Source organism: Acipenser ruthenus, chromosome 8, assembly GCF_902713425.1.
Source record: "Acipenser ruthenus chromosome 8, fAciRut3.2 maternal haplotype, whole genome shotgun sequence".
Taxonomy (NCBI): Eukaryota; Metazoa; Chordata; class Actinopteri; order Acipenseriformes; family Acipenseridae; genus Acipenser; species Acipenser ruthenus.
In genome coordinates this window covers 53343611-53359866 of record NC_081196.1, presented here as the reverse complement: position 1 = coordinate 53359866, position 16256 = coordinate 53343611, and the positions used below count along the sequence as shown (strand labels likewise).

Genomic DNA, 16256 nt, shown 5'->3' with positions numbered 1-16256 from the left:
TAGGAGTAACCTTTGTAAGGTTTATCCGGACTGCTGCAGCGCAGACATGTTTGTTCAGAGGGGTCAATCTCCTGGGCACCTCTGCTTTAAAAAAGAACAAACATGTGATGTTGAATTTAGAAGCGGATAATTAAACAAATATGTCAGCTATTTGAAATGTTAACGATTTGTGAGCGACCGGTGCACAGGTTGTTGCTGAGCAATCTCCTTGACAATGATATAGTTGCGTTTCTCCTGGTTGATAATTGACTCAACGGCCACTGGATCCCACCGCTGCCACCAATTGTAAGTGACCACTGCACAGGACGTTGCGGTGCAAGGAGGAAGCGATGACACAGGAGAATTTTAACCAAAGTTGTTTGTTTAGTTACTTTTATTTTCATGCACTGTTCCTGCCTGTCCCTGCAAGCTTGCTAATAAAAACCAGCCACCTTGGTTTTTAAAAATTCTCCTGTGTCATCTCTTCCTCCTCCCATCGCAACATCATGTCCACCGGCCGCTCACAATCCAGAGAGGAAAGACCTGAAAGAGTCGAGGATCAAGTAGCAGCTGTGGGCCCAGCAGCAGAAGCCATAAATCTGCCAGCAAAGTCTAGTGACCAGACTACCCAGGGGAAGTGATTCTGCTCTAACCGAGTTGACAGGAATGGCTTACTCGATCAGCTACCCAAACATTGACAAGCATGTTGAAGAAGTTTGTATATGAAACAGGAAAAGATTGGGACAAGTGGCTGCCCTACCTGCTAGTTGCCTACTGAGAGCTGCCCCAAATACTTACTGGGTTCAAGCTGCTCTATGGATGCCAGATGAGAGGCCCTCTCAGGTGCTAAATGAGTCTTGGGAAAGCGAGCGACCAGAAAAAGTGTGCTGTGAGTGAGTGTGCTGTCCTACATGCTTAAGATGAGAGACCAGCTGGCACGGATGTCTGTGTTTGCTCATGAAGGGTTAGGGGTTAGGGGTTAGGGGTTAGGGGTAAGGGTAGAGCTAGGATTAGGGTTGTGTATTTCCCTTTGCTACAGTATGTAGGTCTGATATACAGTTTTCAAAGAAGCATGTGTTATATCAAATGTATTCATTTTAAAAGGTCATGAAAAGCCTGATGAGTGATTAACATGTTTGTGATGTAAGTGACTCATTTTAGGATTATGGCTTTTTCTCATTACAAAATTGTTTCTTTGAAAACTTGGGGAAAAGCAAGAAAAAGAGCTAAACTGACTGCAAAGAAATAAAGCAAGCTGATTCTGTAGAAAACTGTTCAAAAATAATATCAGGTACCTGCCAGAAATGATTATGATGAAAGCTCTCAGCAATTAGCAAATAGCAAATTAGCAACAGACAGTGAGTGAAAGCTATCTAAGAAAGGGCTGGGTCAAAGAGTGGTGGTTAACTTCACATCCTATTGATGTCACCATCACTATCTGCTTTCACATTTATGTTGAAAGAAACAAAGATTTGTATAATGAGTACAATACCGGAATTCATAGGTCATCCTCTATCCCATTGCTTCCCAGCCCTGTTCCTGGTGGCACACCATGTCTGCTGGTTTTCCTTCCAACACAGCGCTCAGTTGCTTAATTGAACCCTTCATTGAACTAATAAAGTGATTAACGGTTCAATTAAGCAATTGAGTGCTGCGTTGGAATGCAAACCAGCAGACACGGTGTGCCGCCAGGAACAAGGTTGGGAAACACTGCTCCATCCCAAAATTCAAAATTTCCATCTGGAAAGTTGCTTTACCGCTTCTCTCCAGTGGAGGTCAGTGTGCACACAATATTTATTGTGTACAATAATAACAATTTTAAAAAAAACACGATCACAAAATATAAAGTCATATGTAGTAAATAATTTACCTCACTAAAATTTGAATCAGGCCTTGAATGAAGCAACATCTAAATGGTGTTGTAAATAGAGCAGGCATAGTAATATGAGAGCCAAAAATGTGGCTCAGTGTCAAGATCATTTTTCAACTTGTGCTAGGCTTTGTTAGCATACTGTATGTACAGTAATGATGTTTATTTTACTCCTATTGTTCAACTGATACTTTACTTCCGGTTTCAGCAGTGTCCAAGTGTGCTTCTTTGGTTGGTCTCTATTTGAGCCATCTTGCACCAACCCTTTGGAATGCCCTTTCAAAGATCATTAATGATGCTAACTTACTATCAGGGTTTCAATCAAGTGTTCTTTCAGGTGTTTGAATACTATTTCTGTAACTTTATTGGCCTGGTGGACCAGTGAGAATGATGTTAAATTGCTTATTGTCTAATTTGCTTTTGTCTCTTATAAGCATTTTTACATGTGTAGATAAAGTCTTACAATCCAGTTTCAATTTCATAGTTTGATTTATGAAAGAAAAAACAAAAAAAAACAGAAACACGTGATCTGAGGTATGAGGGTTTAATTAACCCACATGCAAACAACTTGAGTTGCCTAAGAGACCTTGAACTGTAAAAATGTAAAATCATGCAAAAGGTTCATGAACTTAAATATGGGTGGTCTGCTTGTATGCAAGATATGTGCTTGCATGTGGGACTATTTTTGAAGAAAAAGAAAAAAGTGAACATTGATTTGATAACCACCTACAGAACAAGGTTTTAATCTGGCCTGTATCTGAGAAGCTTCCAGGTGCACATGATAGACAGCATACAGTACGCCATGTGTGTCTTGTTATTCCAGCCATGATAGTGCTTCTTCACTGGAAACAGCACAAGCAGACAATACAAAGATGTCAGCAGCGGGCTCTATATCAGTGTATTGCTTTTGGAATGCTGTGATCAGCTTGACTGTATTTCTGTGCTGCGGTTCAATGGGACACCTTGTTTTGTTGATTCATTTTGCTCATGTTCCTTTTCACAAGTTATCTCTCAGGGACATAAACATGCAAAAGCAAACAGTGTGTGAATATGCCTGGGTTCATTCACCTAGCCCTGAACCCAATTCCGAGCCGTGCTGTGGGTAGCTGTAATTCTGAACCTACAGTATTAATCTGATCTGTTATAGCCTGCATGTAACAAATGTTGGGTTCGGTTCATTTGATCCAAGTCCTCCCTTCACAGCCAAAGTCAAAGTGTTTATGAGGGAGTTGAATCGTTTTTCATAGTGTACCTTACAATTTCTTTCAGGCTTTTCTTAGGCAATTTATATGACTTCCCCTTATAAATGACTTGTTTCCAAATGGAATAAATACATACCTTTATTAATCCCTGTTAAAATCCTGCTTAGTTTCCCTGGGCTAGCTTTAAATGTGTTACTTGAAAAATAAAAATCTTGTGAACGATCGTCCATGCTTATGTTTTGTAGGGTTTTTTGTGTCTGTGCTCTAAATAAAGTTTGTTTTGGGACACAATGCAGTAAACTCATAACTTGATCCAGAAAAAGATTGGTTTTCCCATGAAATGCATACTTATTTTTCTTTAAAATTTTAGACTGTACAGTTATGTATTTCAGTGTCTACCTTAGCTGATTAAATCATTATTACAACACACTTTTTTCTGAAAGGAAAAAAAATACAGATAACTAAACAACTTCAAATTACTTTCAAGAAGCTAAAATAAAAGCTCTTTATTTCTGAGTTGGTAACTTTATTGGCTGCATTCTTCATTTTTGAAAAAAAAAAAAAAATATGATTTGGAGCAAAATGTTTTGTTGACTGCAGTTGGAGTTCAGTTTTACTTTTTCATAAACCCAAATAATATGCCTATACAGTAAACACAATTAACAAAGAGAATACATTTATTACTGACTGGGTCGAAAACAGTACAAGAAAAGTATTTAGGTGTCTGGTTAACAAGAATTAAACATGACCCATGTAATATCAAACAAAGAATACATTTTAACCTGCCATACAGACACTTCAAGAAAGCACCATTTCTGTTGTGTCCAGGGATGATTCGCTCTTGAAAGTCTCCATAGAATTTTACCTTTAGTAGATTGCTTTTATAAGACACAAATTAAATGGTTTGAAAGCTTAGCACACGTCATGCATGTTGGTACAGTATTCTGATGTTTAAAATCACCACTTCAATGACAGCTGTATCAAACTGTAGCGAACAGGATAAATTAAAGTATCTAAACCCTTAAAGCAACCCTGTTCTTGTAATCAAGGTTGAATTTGTGGTGTATTAACAGTATAGGGCTAGATGAAATTCCTCTGGATAATCAAGGATTTCAGGTAATTAAGAAGGTATAAAAGCCACAATTGAGTACTGCTTGATGAGGCCATCAAGATCAGGAGAAACTCCATAACTTATGTATTACCTCATAATTATATAATAATTGTTGTTATTACTGTTCATTCACCATCATTAAGAGCTGTCTTGTACGGCTCGGAAAACAATTCAAGACATACAGACTGAAAAGTTAGCATACTGTGTACTGTGTATTGGTTAGATATTATTCATAGCCTGTTGAATCCACCCCAGGTACCTGGAGACTTGGGTATAGATGCCATATTTTCCTTTCCTGGCACACCCCTCTCCCCAGCTGACAATTCCTGTTACAAACCAAGTGCCTTTGTGATCCGTGACATGGGGGCCTCCACTATCGCCTTGGCAGGCGTCCATTTCCTCATTTTCATAGCCAGCACAGAACATATTGGCAGTGATCTTGAACTGACTGGACTCGATGCAGATGTGCCTGTCCACGTACGGGACATTCAGTTTTTGGAGCTTGGTGGACTGTCTTCCTCGCTCATGAACGCGCCCGAAGCCGCTGATTTGAGCAAATGGCTGATTCATAAGGACTTTCTCGGCAAACTCTCGGTTGGGTAGGCATGCGGGGATGATGTACTGGCTGAACTTTATTGGAACCTTCAGTTTCACAAGGGCTATGTCGTTGTTGTAGGTTTTTTGGACGTACCTGTTATGAATAAGCACTTTTTCGACGTGGTGAGTCATTTCTCGGCCTTCTTCCTTCAGGGTGTCAAACTCCCCTAAAAAAAAAATCAAAAAAACATTCCAGTATTAAAATGGGAACTACCCCACATTTTCATTGCTCCTATTAACCCTTAAAGCCTTTCTACTTGCACTTGCAGGCTCATATAATGTGGAACACAGATAACAGGGTTCTCTTAACTTTAGGCAGGAGCCCTGCATTTTTCTACTGAAATGGATGGACAACCATACCAAATCTATCAAATGTATGTATTGTATACTGAACTGTTTCTTATTTATACAGTTACTGTTTATCCCAAATGTATATACAGCACATTAAATGCTAGAATACAATACCTACATGGTCAAAAGCAGAAACATATCTAGTCTAGTAAAATCTGGGCATGGATGAATAATTATTGCTACATCTACATTTTCCTTCCAATTGTATTAAATGTAAATTGTAATCCTCTGAACTAACATGGTTTGTAATGAAGCATCTGGTTAATCACTTTCACGAGGGCCTGGCTGAATCCCTGGACAGGAGACCCATGAACAAGAGCAATTGGGAGCGGGACATGAATATTCTTTCACTGGGAAAGGAAAGTATTCTACATCTTGTGAAATGTTAATTTAGAGTAAGAGGAGCTACAGGACATACCAAGAACGACTGTGAAATATTTGGTTTGGTTCATGCAGTGTGCAGCAGTCAACACAATTCTGTTATTTAGAATTGTTCCTCCACAGAATCCCATACCATCCTCGTTTACTAAGAGAGCCTGGAAAAAAAAAATCTAATTTGAGCTTTAGGCAATCTGAAATGGCCAACTACTCCTAAATCAAAGTGATCAAAATGGTCACCCATTGACTGTAGAAGCATTATATATTCAGGTATCTATTCTTGCAACAACAACAAAAAAAACAATCACAGAAACACTCTGTATTCATCTATGATTCAAATGTTTTGGATATCTATACTCTGATTATCTATGGAACCGTGAAAAGGACATTGATAAAAACCAATGTAACTGCTTTGGTTTCTGTTGTCAAAAGTCATCTGCAACGTGGAAGGGGTTGTGGCTGTTAACAAACTGTTTAAGAGGCCTTGAGGCGGCTAGCTCATCCTCAAAAGATGTTCTGCCACCGCGCAGGGGCTGGGGAGCCTCTTGGTGGCATAAGGGGACGTGACATTATTAATATATGTTTTCCCTGAACTATACAGATGGATACGCTCATTCTCAAACAGCATGGGATGCTTACCTTTGAGTTCTTTTTTTATGAACATAATAAATACAGTTGATCACAAATTGCTAATATTGAAACTGTATATACTTGTGCCGTGTATAATTTAGATATAAGGCCTGTTTAGATATAAGGAGTGTTTAGATATAAGGACTGTTTAGATATAAGGACTGTTTATAAGGAGTGTTTTTTGGGCCTTGTATTTTAAAATGTTAGGGCATTCTGTAGACATATTACTATTTTTCCCCAAAAAGAGCTGGCAGCTAATTGGTACATATATATTTGTTAAATACTGTAAGACTTCTTGTAAATAACACACTTTTTTAAAAAATATCTTTTTTAACTAACAAACGCAGTGATGTCTTTTATAATAGTGTAAGCTCTGGAATAGTTCATAGTTAACCTTGCATGATTGTTGAGTGAGACTGTGTGTATGAAAGAGAAGGAGGAGGAGAAGGAAGACTAGGCAGATCACCATTCCTGTGCTCTGTTGTTGTATGGCCTGCTTCACTATTGTTAATAGAGTGATTCAACCTAATACCCACTGTCTCCGTCTCTCATTTCCTAATAGTGTTTGGGATAAGTTGTAGCTAAGATAAAAAAAGGTACGAGATTCACAACATACCTAATCTCCGCACACAACAAAAAATATAAATGCTACAATAAGTTGTTTTCTATGAACTGCCATGGTACATGATCGCGTAGGCTTCCTAAACCAGCTGAACTTCAAGAGAAGACATGTGTGAGGCCCTGTGGCAATGTGCCCCGCCCGTTTGCATTTCTGTGTTATATGTTGCGTGTGGTGTGTTAATGCTGGTGTATAGATATGGCTGCACGGGATATAAGTGGGTGTGTGCAGCACGAGTTATTTAAAATGTATAATTGTATTTAGGCACGGGGATTGCACTTCACTTCACGTGCATTTAAAGTATTTAATATGTGAGCACGGGGTTGCACAGATTTAGTTCATGTGCTGGGATTCAAGTGAATAATTAATTGGTAATTGAATCCCAGCACAACTGTATATATAGATGCACGTTTCATTCACTCGGGGGTTGTGTGTTCATGTGTGCAGAACGGGTGAGAGAGAAAGGAGAGTGTACTTAAAATAACAATTACTACTACGTGCTGGAGAACCAGCACGGTACTTGTTTGTGTCTGGTTTCACTCGTTTGTCTGTCTGTTTATTGTCTGTTAGTTTTGGCTACTGTGCCACTTTATTTTACAAAGTGTTTTTGTGTTTGTTCAAACCTTTTATTTTTTCTGTAATTAATAAACTGTGCAGCAGTGTTTTCATTCACTATTTCACTTGCAGCGCTGTGTGTTCATTTCTGGTCTGACGTCACCACTAAAGCCAGCTTGTCACAGGCCCTTATAGAGCATTTGTTTTACATTAGTTACTGTATTACATTGGTTAAGATAACTGCACCTAGATAAGGGCCACACCAAACCCTAATAGAAAAGATGTATTTCATAATCATACCAAGTTGCTCTTCAATGTGACCATTGCCTACCTGCCATGGACAATGCCCTAAAGGGCATTCTTTCCCACCCACAACTCTGATGTTTTCATTTTCAGGTGTATATGTAGGGTCCAGGTCAGTGCTGTCCTCTGCTGCTGTCAAATTGCTTTCTGGAGCAGACTGGAGGGAGTGGCTCATATTCTGATGCAAAACCAATTCTTTAGTTGGAAGCGGTTCAACCACTTCAAATATTGACCGGGTTTTAGAAGTCTGTAGCAATCCACAAGGGAACTGGGCTGTATTGAGAGACAAAGCAGAATACATCGAATCTAGTCGATAAACATGCATTAAATGATCGCTTTTAAATAAAGAGAAGTATGAAATGCATAAAAGGTCTAGATATTTTCACAGTGCAAAGAGATGAAGGTTCCAGATGACAAGGAGTTCAGCGGTTTCAGATCAGATGACACAGACTCTGCAGTCTGATTGATTATGCTTTCCTGTTGTGACACTGATAGATGAAATGGTAGCTGTATTAATCAAGAGATGATAGACAACGAGAAGGAGGTGTGATACCTTTTATTGGACTAACTAAGTAGTAATTAATCACAAGCTTTCAAGACCTCAAGGTCTCTTCTTCAGGTGAAAGTAGGAAAGAGATTGATGTTTACATTCAAAGGTGGCATCAGAACTTTAACAAAAAGAACCCATTTTGAATCACTACAATTCTAGTGTAAGGAAAAAAGCTGCAATCCATAGTTTGGATTAATTTTTTTTTTTTAAGACACTGCAAGAGCTTGTACTCAGGCCTTTTTTGGAATTTAACATTTCAATGCTATAGTGCTACTTTGGATGCTAAGTTAATGTGTTATTTCGTGTTGTGTTTTCACACTGGACACTCTCAATTTCTTACTGTGGCAGCGCAGGGCCCTGTCTGTAAATAATATTGTTTTGTGATGTTTTGGTAGTGGTTGGCAGGGATGGGGCTAATTTCCTATCCCTGCCAAAATACATGTGAGAATGTGGCTGGAGCTAAATTGAATAACTGATGATAATTAGGTTCCAGCCACAGGAGAGAAAAATCCTTTGTTTGGAAAGGATCTACCTAATGTTTTATTGGCTGTAATTTCGCCCCTGCCTGTCAACGCCCCCCCCCCCCCCCCCAAGCACACACACCTTTGCCTTAACGAGAGCTTTAGGCCCCCCTAGGCGTTGACTCTGCAGAATCTGGTAATTGAAATGCATGTAAGATTTACTCAATGCAATCTCAAAAGAATTAAAAAAAAAAAGCGAGCGTGTTAATCACTAGGCAACAAGGGTTGAGCCCCCGGGCCTACTGTACATGATATCAGTCTCTAAACAGAATCTGGTCATGTAACAGGCATCCCTGTCTTAAACTGCTTAGTTGTTTTGGTTCTTACTTGACAGGTGCTAAAGCCGGAAATATGTGACCATGTGACTATGCTCAGTGCTTTCAGATAGACCCCAATATGACCTAAAATCAGGAACACAAGTCTTACAATAGATTCTATGACTATAAACTTGGTATACATTACAAAAGGCACCTGTTTAAATGCTTTTCTACCAGTTTCTTTAGTTTTGCACAGAACTGATTACTTTGAAGTTGTAAATGTAGTACCCCCAAGAAACTACTTACCATCAGATATGCATGATTTTCCGTCTTCTCCAAGTTTATACCCCTCAACACATGAACACTTGACGTCCTTATCCACCTTGCAGAAGTGGTCACAATCCCCATTGTTGGTTTCACACAGCTTTGGAATTTCTGAAGGTTGTTTAATGAAGATTAAAGAAACAGACAGGTGGTTACTAGCTATGCATTATAGATCATGTACATGTATAAGAAATCAACCAATCACAGTTATGGATTTCTTACAATTCCAGTGCATCTTTTCAGAGTAACTTTTCAGTAGTATTACAGTATATCTCTGTAAACAAAGACACATTAACCAGGAGCAAAACGCCAGTGAACTGAGCCTTATACACTGGAAAACGTCTCCAATAAATACAACTACTGATGGACTTAGAATATTTGTCTGAGGGTTTTCCAGGCTTCTGTTGTACTTGTGAAATGATTGCTCTCTTGAACCTACCAATTTCACAGTTTTTCCCCTGAAAGCCTTCATTGCAGAGGCAGGTGTATGCTCCAATACCATCCTTGCAACCAGCATTGTTTTGACAAGGTTTTTTCTCACATTGGTCTCCGTCTGCATAAACACAAACACATTAGTAAAGTCTTAGTATTAAACATATAGGGAATTTAAATGAAAGAAGTAGCACTTTATATTAGGATGTCATTTTTAAATAGTTTAAAAACACAGTGCTTAATAGATGGGTTGTAATGCATTAATTAAGCAATAAAGAACACTGGGGTGTACATTACATGCGATTTGTGGGTTGCGAAAAAGGATTGTGGGATTGTGGGGTATTGCTAAGAAGTAAGCAGTTGAGGGATAATAACAAGTATGGACTATATTCAGAAAGCAAAGTAATTGCTCCTTTCATGGCGTGTAACCTCAATATCTAAAGCCAGTAAGTGTTTGTTAGGTTTGTGGAGTGATATGGTTCTACTGTAGCAGGTGAGCAGGCCGCTGACAGTAGTTCCAGAGATGTGCTCAAATTGCTATTGGTGATTACCATTTACATATATCCCGTCAGCCAATCAGGAAGCAGGATTTCTCTCCATTGTGTATGGGAGGTTTATTATTCAGAGTGGAAGAAATGCTGTAAATGACTGTTCTGGTTAGTTATTGACATGTTTATCATATAAATAATTTCACACTTCTATACATGTATATGTATATAATAGAGTCTTACCTACATGTTTGTTCCAGAATTCATTCTAGAAAAAAAAGATGACAGTTGTTAAAACAAAATAGTTTCTGGATTACTTTGATTTCATGTTTGTTTTTTTTTAATTAAGAATATGGGTTATCAGTGGACCTGGACTATTGTACCAAAATCAAATACATACTGTGTGACCAGTAGATCTTCTCCACCCTTGCTGTTCATAAAGTGGTATATACAGTATATACCAGTGATTATTGGAGGGTGTTTGACAGTGCATTCTATTAAACCATTCCTTCCCCCTCCCAAAGGTTTTACTGTGTGTTGAACTGGATCTATTTCATAGCTCTGACCAAACCTATACCCTATACCTATACCAAAGTGTACCCACTGAAGGGGAATCAATCATAATAACAACAACACAGTGAAAAATAACTACAGCTCATTTGGATCCAGATTTTATTTCAGTAGACTCTCTTACATATTGAAGTAAGTCTGTGTCTGGTTAATACTAGCACACAGTAATACAAACAATGACCAGGCTAACATTGTTCAGCAGGATCCTGGCAATGCTTGTAAAGTGAGAAAGAAGGGCCAGTACTCACAGTTGGTTCTTCCTTCTCAAACACTTCCCTCGCTTCTTCATAGCTGCACTGCTCCTCATTGCATTCTCTTTCCAAGTTACCTTGTTTTAGCTCTTCAAAAAAGCTATTGGCACGCTTATGTCTTCTGAAAACTTGACTTGCACTCTCTTGTGACAGAAACACTAAAAACATACAGTAAGACGCTGGTATACAAGTTTGGAGGTGGGGGGCTGCTTTTATATATATATATATATATATATATATATATATATATATATATATATATATATATATACAGAAACGCTTTAACTTGTGTAATGTGGTTATAAATAAACCCCCCCACCCCCACGTCAATATCACACAGTAACATTCTTAAAGTTTACAGAGATATGTAGTCGCCAAACACACTTTAAACAGTTACTAAACACCTCAAAAATACAATGACCCTCAGCAAAAGAAGGTTTAATCTCAGATTTAAAGCCACATTACTGATTTCACCTGGATAAAATAAAAGTATCTTTTTAAAATGGCACTTTGGAATAGGGTGACCAGACGTCCTGATAAAATCGGGATCGTCCCGATATTGGGGGCTTTGTCCCGCGTCCCGTTCAAGGTACTGTCGGGACGCCATTTGTCCCGATTTTCAGAGTAAACGTTGAAAACCCAGGCGTAAATGTGCATTTTTTATTTTCTCGTTAGGAAATTTCATATATGTGGCTGCTGTACCCTCTTGCGGTGCAACAGCATACTCTACTGGTTTAGGGCATGTTGTTTGACTGAGCTGTTTGCATTGCATCTATGCGGCTATCCAAAACCTGCAGTCATATAATGTGGTATATAAGAACATAAGAACATAAGAAAGTTTACAAACGAGAGGAGGCCATTCAGCCCATCTTGCTCTTTTGGTTGTTAGTAGCTTATTGATCCCAGAATCTCATCAAGCAGCTTCTTGAAGGATCCCAGGGTGTCAGCTTCAACAACATTACTGGGGAGTTGGTTCCAGACCCTCACAATTCTCTGTGTCAAAAAGTGCCTCCTATTTTCTGTTCTGAATGGCCCTTGATCTAATCTCCATTTGTGACCCCTGGTCCTTGTTTCTTTTTTCAGGTCAAAAAAGTCCCCTGGGTCGACATTGTCAATACCTTTTAGAATTTTAAATGCTTGAATCAGATCACCGCGTAATCTTTGTTCAAGACTGAATAGATTCAATTATTTTAGCCTGTCTGCATACGACATGCCTTTTAAACCTGGGATAATTCTGGTTGCTCTTCTTTGCACTCTTTCTAGAGCAGCAATATCCTTTTTGTAACGAGGTGACCAGAACTGAACACAATATTCTAGGTGAGGTCTTACTAATGCATTGTAAAGTTTTAACATTACTTCCCTTGATTTAAATTCAACACTTCTCACAATATATCCGAGCATCTTGTTGGCCTTTTTTATAGCTTCCCCACATTGTCTAGATGAAGACATTTCTGAGTCAACATAAACTCCTAGGTCTTTTTCATAGATTCCTTCTTCAATTTCAGTATCTCCCATATAATATTTATAATGCACATTTTTATTGCCTGCGTCCAGTGCTTTACACTTTTCTCTATTAAGTGTAATTTGCCATGTGTCTGCCCAGTTCTGAATGCTGTCTAGATCATTTTGAATGACCTTTGCTGCTGCAACAGTGTTTGCCACTCCTCCTATTTTTGTGTCCTCTGCAAATTTAACAAGTTTGCTTACTATACCAGAATCTAAATCATTAATGTAGATTAGGAATAGCAGAGGACCTAATACTGATCCCTGTGGTACACCACTGGTTACCTCATTCCATTTTGAGGTTTCTCCTCTAATCAGTACTTTCTGTTTTCTACATGTTACCCACTCCCTAATCCATGTGCATGCATTTCCTTGAATCCCTACTGCGTTCAGTTTGAGAATTAAACTTTTATGCAGGACTTTGTCAAAAGCTTTCTGGAAATCTAAATAAACCATGTTGTATGCTTTGCAATTATCCATTGTAGATGTTGCATCCTCAAAAAAATCAAGCAGGATTGCGTCATGTGTTTTTCTTGGTGCGTCCGGTTTTACTGCCTAAGTGTCATGATGGCTGCTGTTGTTGACGAGGCTGTCAATAAAAATCAAAAAAGTGCAAGTACCGAACGCAGTGCGGGAAAAATGGATTCAATCATATGCCCATGGTCAAGTCATCCAATTAGAATTAGGATTCTAATTATGATTTCACGGACATTTCGCAGACTTGTTTAAACATTAAATACACCTAATATTTCAGAGCACTATAAAAGCCTAAAAATAGTGGTACTTGCTTCCTTACTAAAACAGAGTGATGTCATGTGTTAAAAGGCAAGCATGCAACATCTCCCAACAGTTGCTGCCGGCATTCCCTGTCTGGTGTCGATTTGCCCATACATTGAGACTGCACGTCTGCATCCACTGAATTGGTTGGAAGTGTAAGGCAAAGCCAAGTTACACAGATGTGGACATCATAGAAACAGTCCCAAAACTCGGTTACCCAAAGGTATCTGGCATTCTTTAATAAAGTCCATATATGCAGCACGTTCGCTGTTATGATTTCTGTCCCATCCAGGAATTTATTTTATTAGTACCGAGTCAAAACAAAGAAAACGTGCCTATTCGGGTCTGAAATTCTAACTGCGTTTAAAAAGTAAACAGCAGGTTGTTTGAACCGAGGTAGCTGTGCTTGATTGTACCTGTAGTGCTGATTTAACTTGGGTACAACCAACACAGGAATACTTTTTGTCTGCGCTGACTTTCCAGTTTGTTTTCTGAAAGCTTTTGTTCGTTTTACGTTCTGTTCAGCAGCCTCTTGTAGTAGCCTTTTGTTTAATGTGTGATTCTGAAGTTCTAGCGATCGATCGCATTTTCTTTAAGTCACATTACAAGATGTGCAAAACAAATTACCTCCATCTGCATGTACAGTTTATTTGGGAAAAATCTTGACACGATCCTCAGCCGAAACATACATTGCTTGTTTTGCTTTGTCGTCCATTTTTGGTATTTTACGTCTAATGCTGAAAACTAGATTTTAGCAACCTAAATCAAAACAATGCATTACTGACTTTGTTCCACATGCTACGCACAGTACAGCAGGTCACAGAAAAGCCAGTACAGACGCACTGATAGGCTGATTAAAACATCGTTGTCATCTGAACAGTAAACAAGAAAGTTAACCGCTTTGGAGTATTTTTTTTTTTTTTTAATTATATTTCTGTAAGTTTTGGTTTTTGCCTAAGTGCAATGCACACAGGAAGGCGAAGGATTGAAAAAAAGCCTATCTACAGAAGATACGTAGTTTGCGTCGCTTGCGTTGTGCAGTAGTTCACGAGGTTTCTTTCTTCCCCTTACCAACTGAAACTGTCCCGATTGTTCACTCTTGCTATCTGGTCACCCTACTTTGGAAAGAAAAAAAGCACATAATACATACCGTTTGCTTCGATAAAAGTTAGAGAAAAGAAGGAAAGACATATCCACAAAAGCTGAGCCTTCATGGTTTTGCTGGTAAGCAGTCCCCTCCACCAGCTGACAGATTGTGTATAAAACGAAATGGACAAAAGTTCAATGACCAGCTTGGAAAAGAAAGCAACGCCTAAACAGGCCCCTCACAGAATTTAGGAGAGTGAGTACTGGACGGAGGAGACACTGTCACCCACCCATAGGGGAAGAAACAGATACCCACCGTTGTTTATTATCATCATTATTATTATTATTATAAAAAATATACATTTTGATAAAAACAGGTGTTGTGTAAAGGAGCTTTCATTTTTTACGTTTCAGAGACCTTTAGAGCTTTAATAGCGTCAACTGCAAAGTAATGACAAAAAAGTCAACCAGCATTAGCCAGAGATTGGTTAAGTGTCAGATTTATCCATATAAGGATGAAAAGGAGAGACAGAGATAGGGTCTCTCAGAGAAGAGACCCACTTAAAAGCCAAGGATGTTTAAACTTTGTCAGACTGAAAATTCGAAGCAAGACTCTAATAATGTGTCATTAAGCAGCGTGGAGTAGTGGTTAGGGCTCTGGACTCTTGACCGGAGGGTCGTGGGTTCAATCCCTGGTGGGGACACTGCTGTTGTACCCTTGAGCAAGGTACTTTACCTAGATTGCTCCAGTAAAAACCCAACTGTATAAAATGGGTAATTGTATGTAAAAATTGTGATATCTTGTAACAATTGTAAGTCGCCCTGGATAAGGGTGTCTGCTAAGAAATAAATAATATAATAATAATTAACTTTGTGTGTTTGTGTTTTGGGAGGCCAGAGGGGGGTCAGGGTTATAAAGAGATCTCCAATGCTGGAATGCCTTGCACATGTTAGCATTCTCCAATGTTTGATACATGCTCCCTGGAGAAAGGGTTATTTTCAATATGCCACCGAGCTGTCACCTGCCCTGCTGTCAAACAAGGAGACACCAATCCTCAGTGAGATTTTTGTAGAACATTTTACAGCATGTGCAAAACGGGTATACAGTTCAGGAGGGATGATGTAGGGTCAAGAGAAAGACGGCTTCAGTTGAGATAAAGTGAACATAATGTAATGAAAATTTAATTTAAAAAACAAAACAACAGGGGCTTGAGAGACTGTATTTACGCTAATGACAAGAAAGGCATTTATTTAATCCTGGTTCTTCCTAATTACTGATTTTGTGGTCAAGAAATCAACGAGAGAGGGTAAATCAATGTGCCTGTACAGTGGACAGCTACCCCATTGAGCCAAAGACAGAAATCTCGGTGTCATTTTTGACCCTGATCTTTCATTTGAATCCCACATTAGGAACGTAACACTTGTTTTTTTTTTCATCTAAGAAGTTTTGCTAAATTAAGACGCTTTCTCTCAGCAAAGGACGCAGAGAGACAGATGCATGTCTTTGTAACTTCTAGAATAGATTACTGCAATGCCATATTTTCTGGTTTTCCAAATTGTGTTTTGTCCAGATTGCAGCTCGTGCAAAACGCTGCTGCCAGGATCCTAACGAAAACAAGAAATTCTGATCATATTACACCGGTATTGGCATCCCCACACTGGCTCCCAATACGATACAGGATCGATTTAATAGTCCTGCTTATAACCTATAAAGCTTTGAATGGGTTAGCGCCATCCTACCTGTGATTTACTGGTCCCATATGTTCCAGGTTGACCGATCCGATCTCAGGATGCTGGGTATCTCACCGTTCCAAACATTTTAAAAAAGAGCACAGGTGGTAGAGCCTTCAGCTATAGGGCCCCTAAATTGTGGAACAAATTGTAAGGGAGGCACCAACTATG

At 38.9% G+C, this 16256-nt stretch overlaps 1 protein-coding gene across 1 annotated transcript; it reads right to left on the bottom strand.

Moving 5' to 3' along the window:
* Window positions 1–3710: 3710 nt before the first annotated feature.
* On the bottom strand, window positions 3711–14578 carry f10 (coagulation factor X). The gene is made up of 8 exons (XM_034012061.3): window positions 14419–14578; window positions 10986–11146; window positions 10411–10435; window positions 9687–9800; window positions 9230–9358; window positions 7624–7868; window positions 5529–5646; window positions 3711–4926 (listed from the first exon to the last, which is right to left on the bottom strand). Exons 1-8 carry the CDS (start codon window positions 14480–14482, stop codon window positions 4382–4384), a joined length of 1401 nt encoding a protein of 466 aa, XP_033867952.1. The 5' UTR covers window positions 14483–14578; the 3' UTR covers window positions 3711–4381.
* Window positions 14579–16256: the final 1678 nt, after the last annotated feature.

Bases quoted from the DNA above. Each gene is read 5' to 3' on its own strand.
- f10 (XM_034012061.3), bottom strand. From the start codon at position 14,482: ATGAAGGCTCAGCTTTTGTGGATATGTCTTTCCTTCTTTTCTCTAACT. The intron at 9,359-9,686 runs GTAGGTTCAAGA...AACAACCTTCAG, and splicing joins GGGGAAAAACTGTGAAATTG to AAATTCCAAAGCTGTGTGAA. The intron at 5,647-7,623 runs GTAGGCAATGGT...TTTTTTTTCCAG, and splicing joins TAGGGCATTGTCCATGGCAG to GCTCTCTTAGTAAACGAGGA.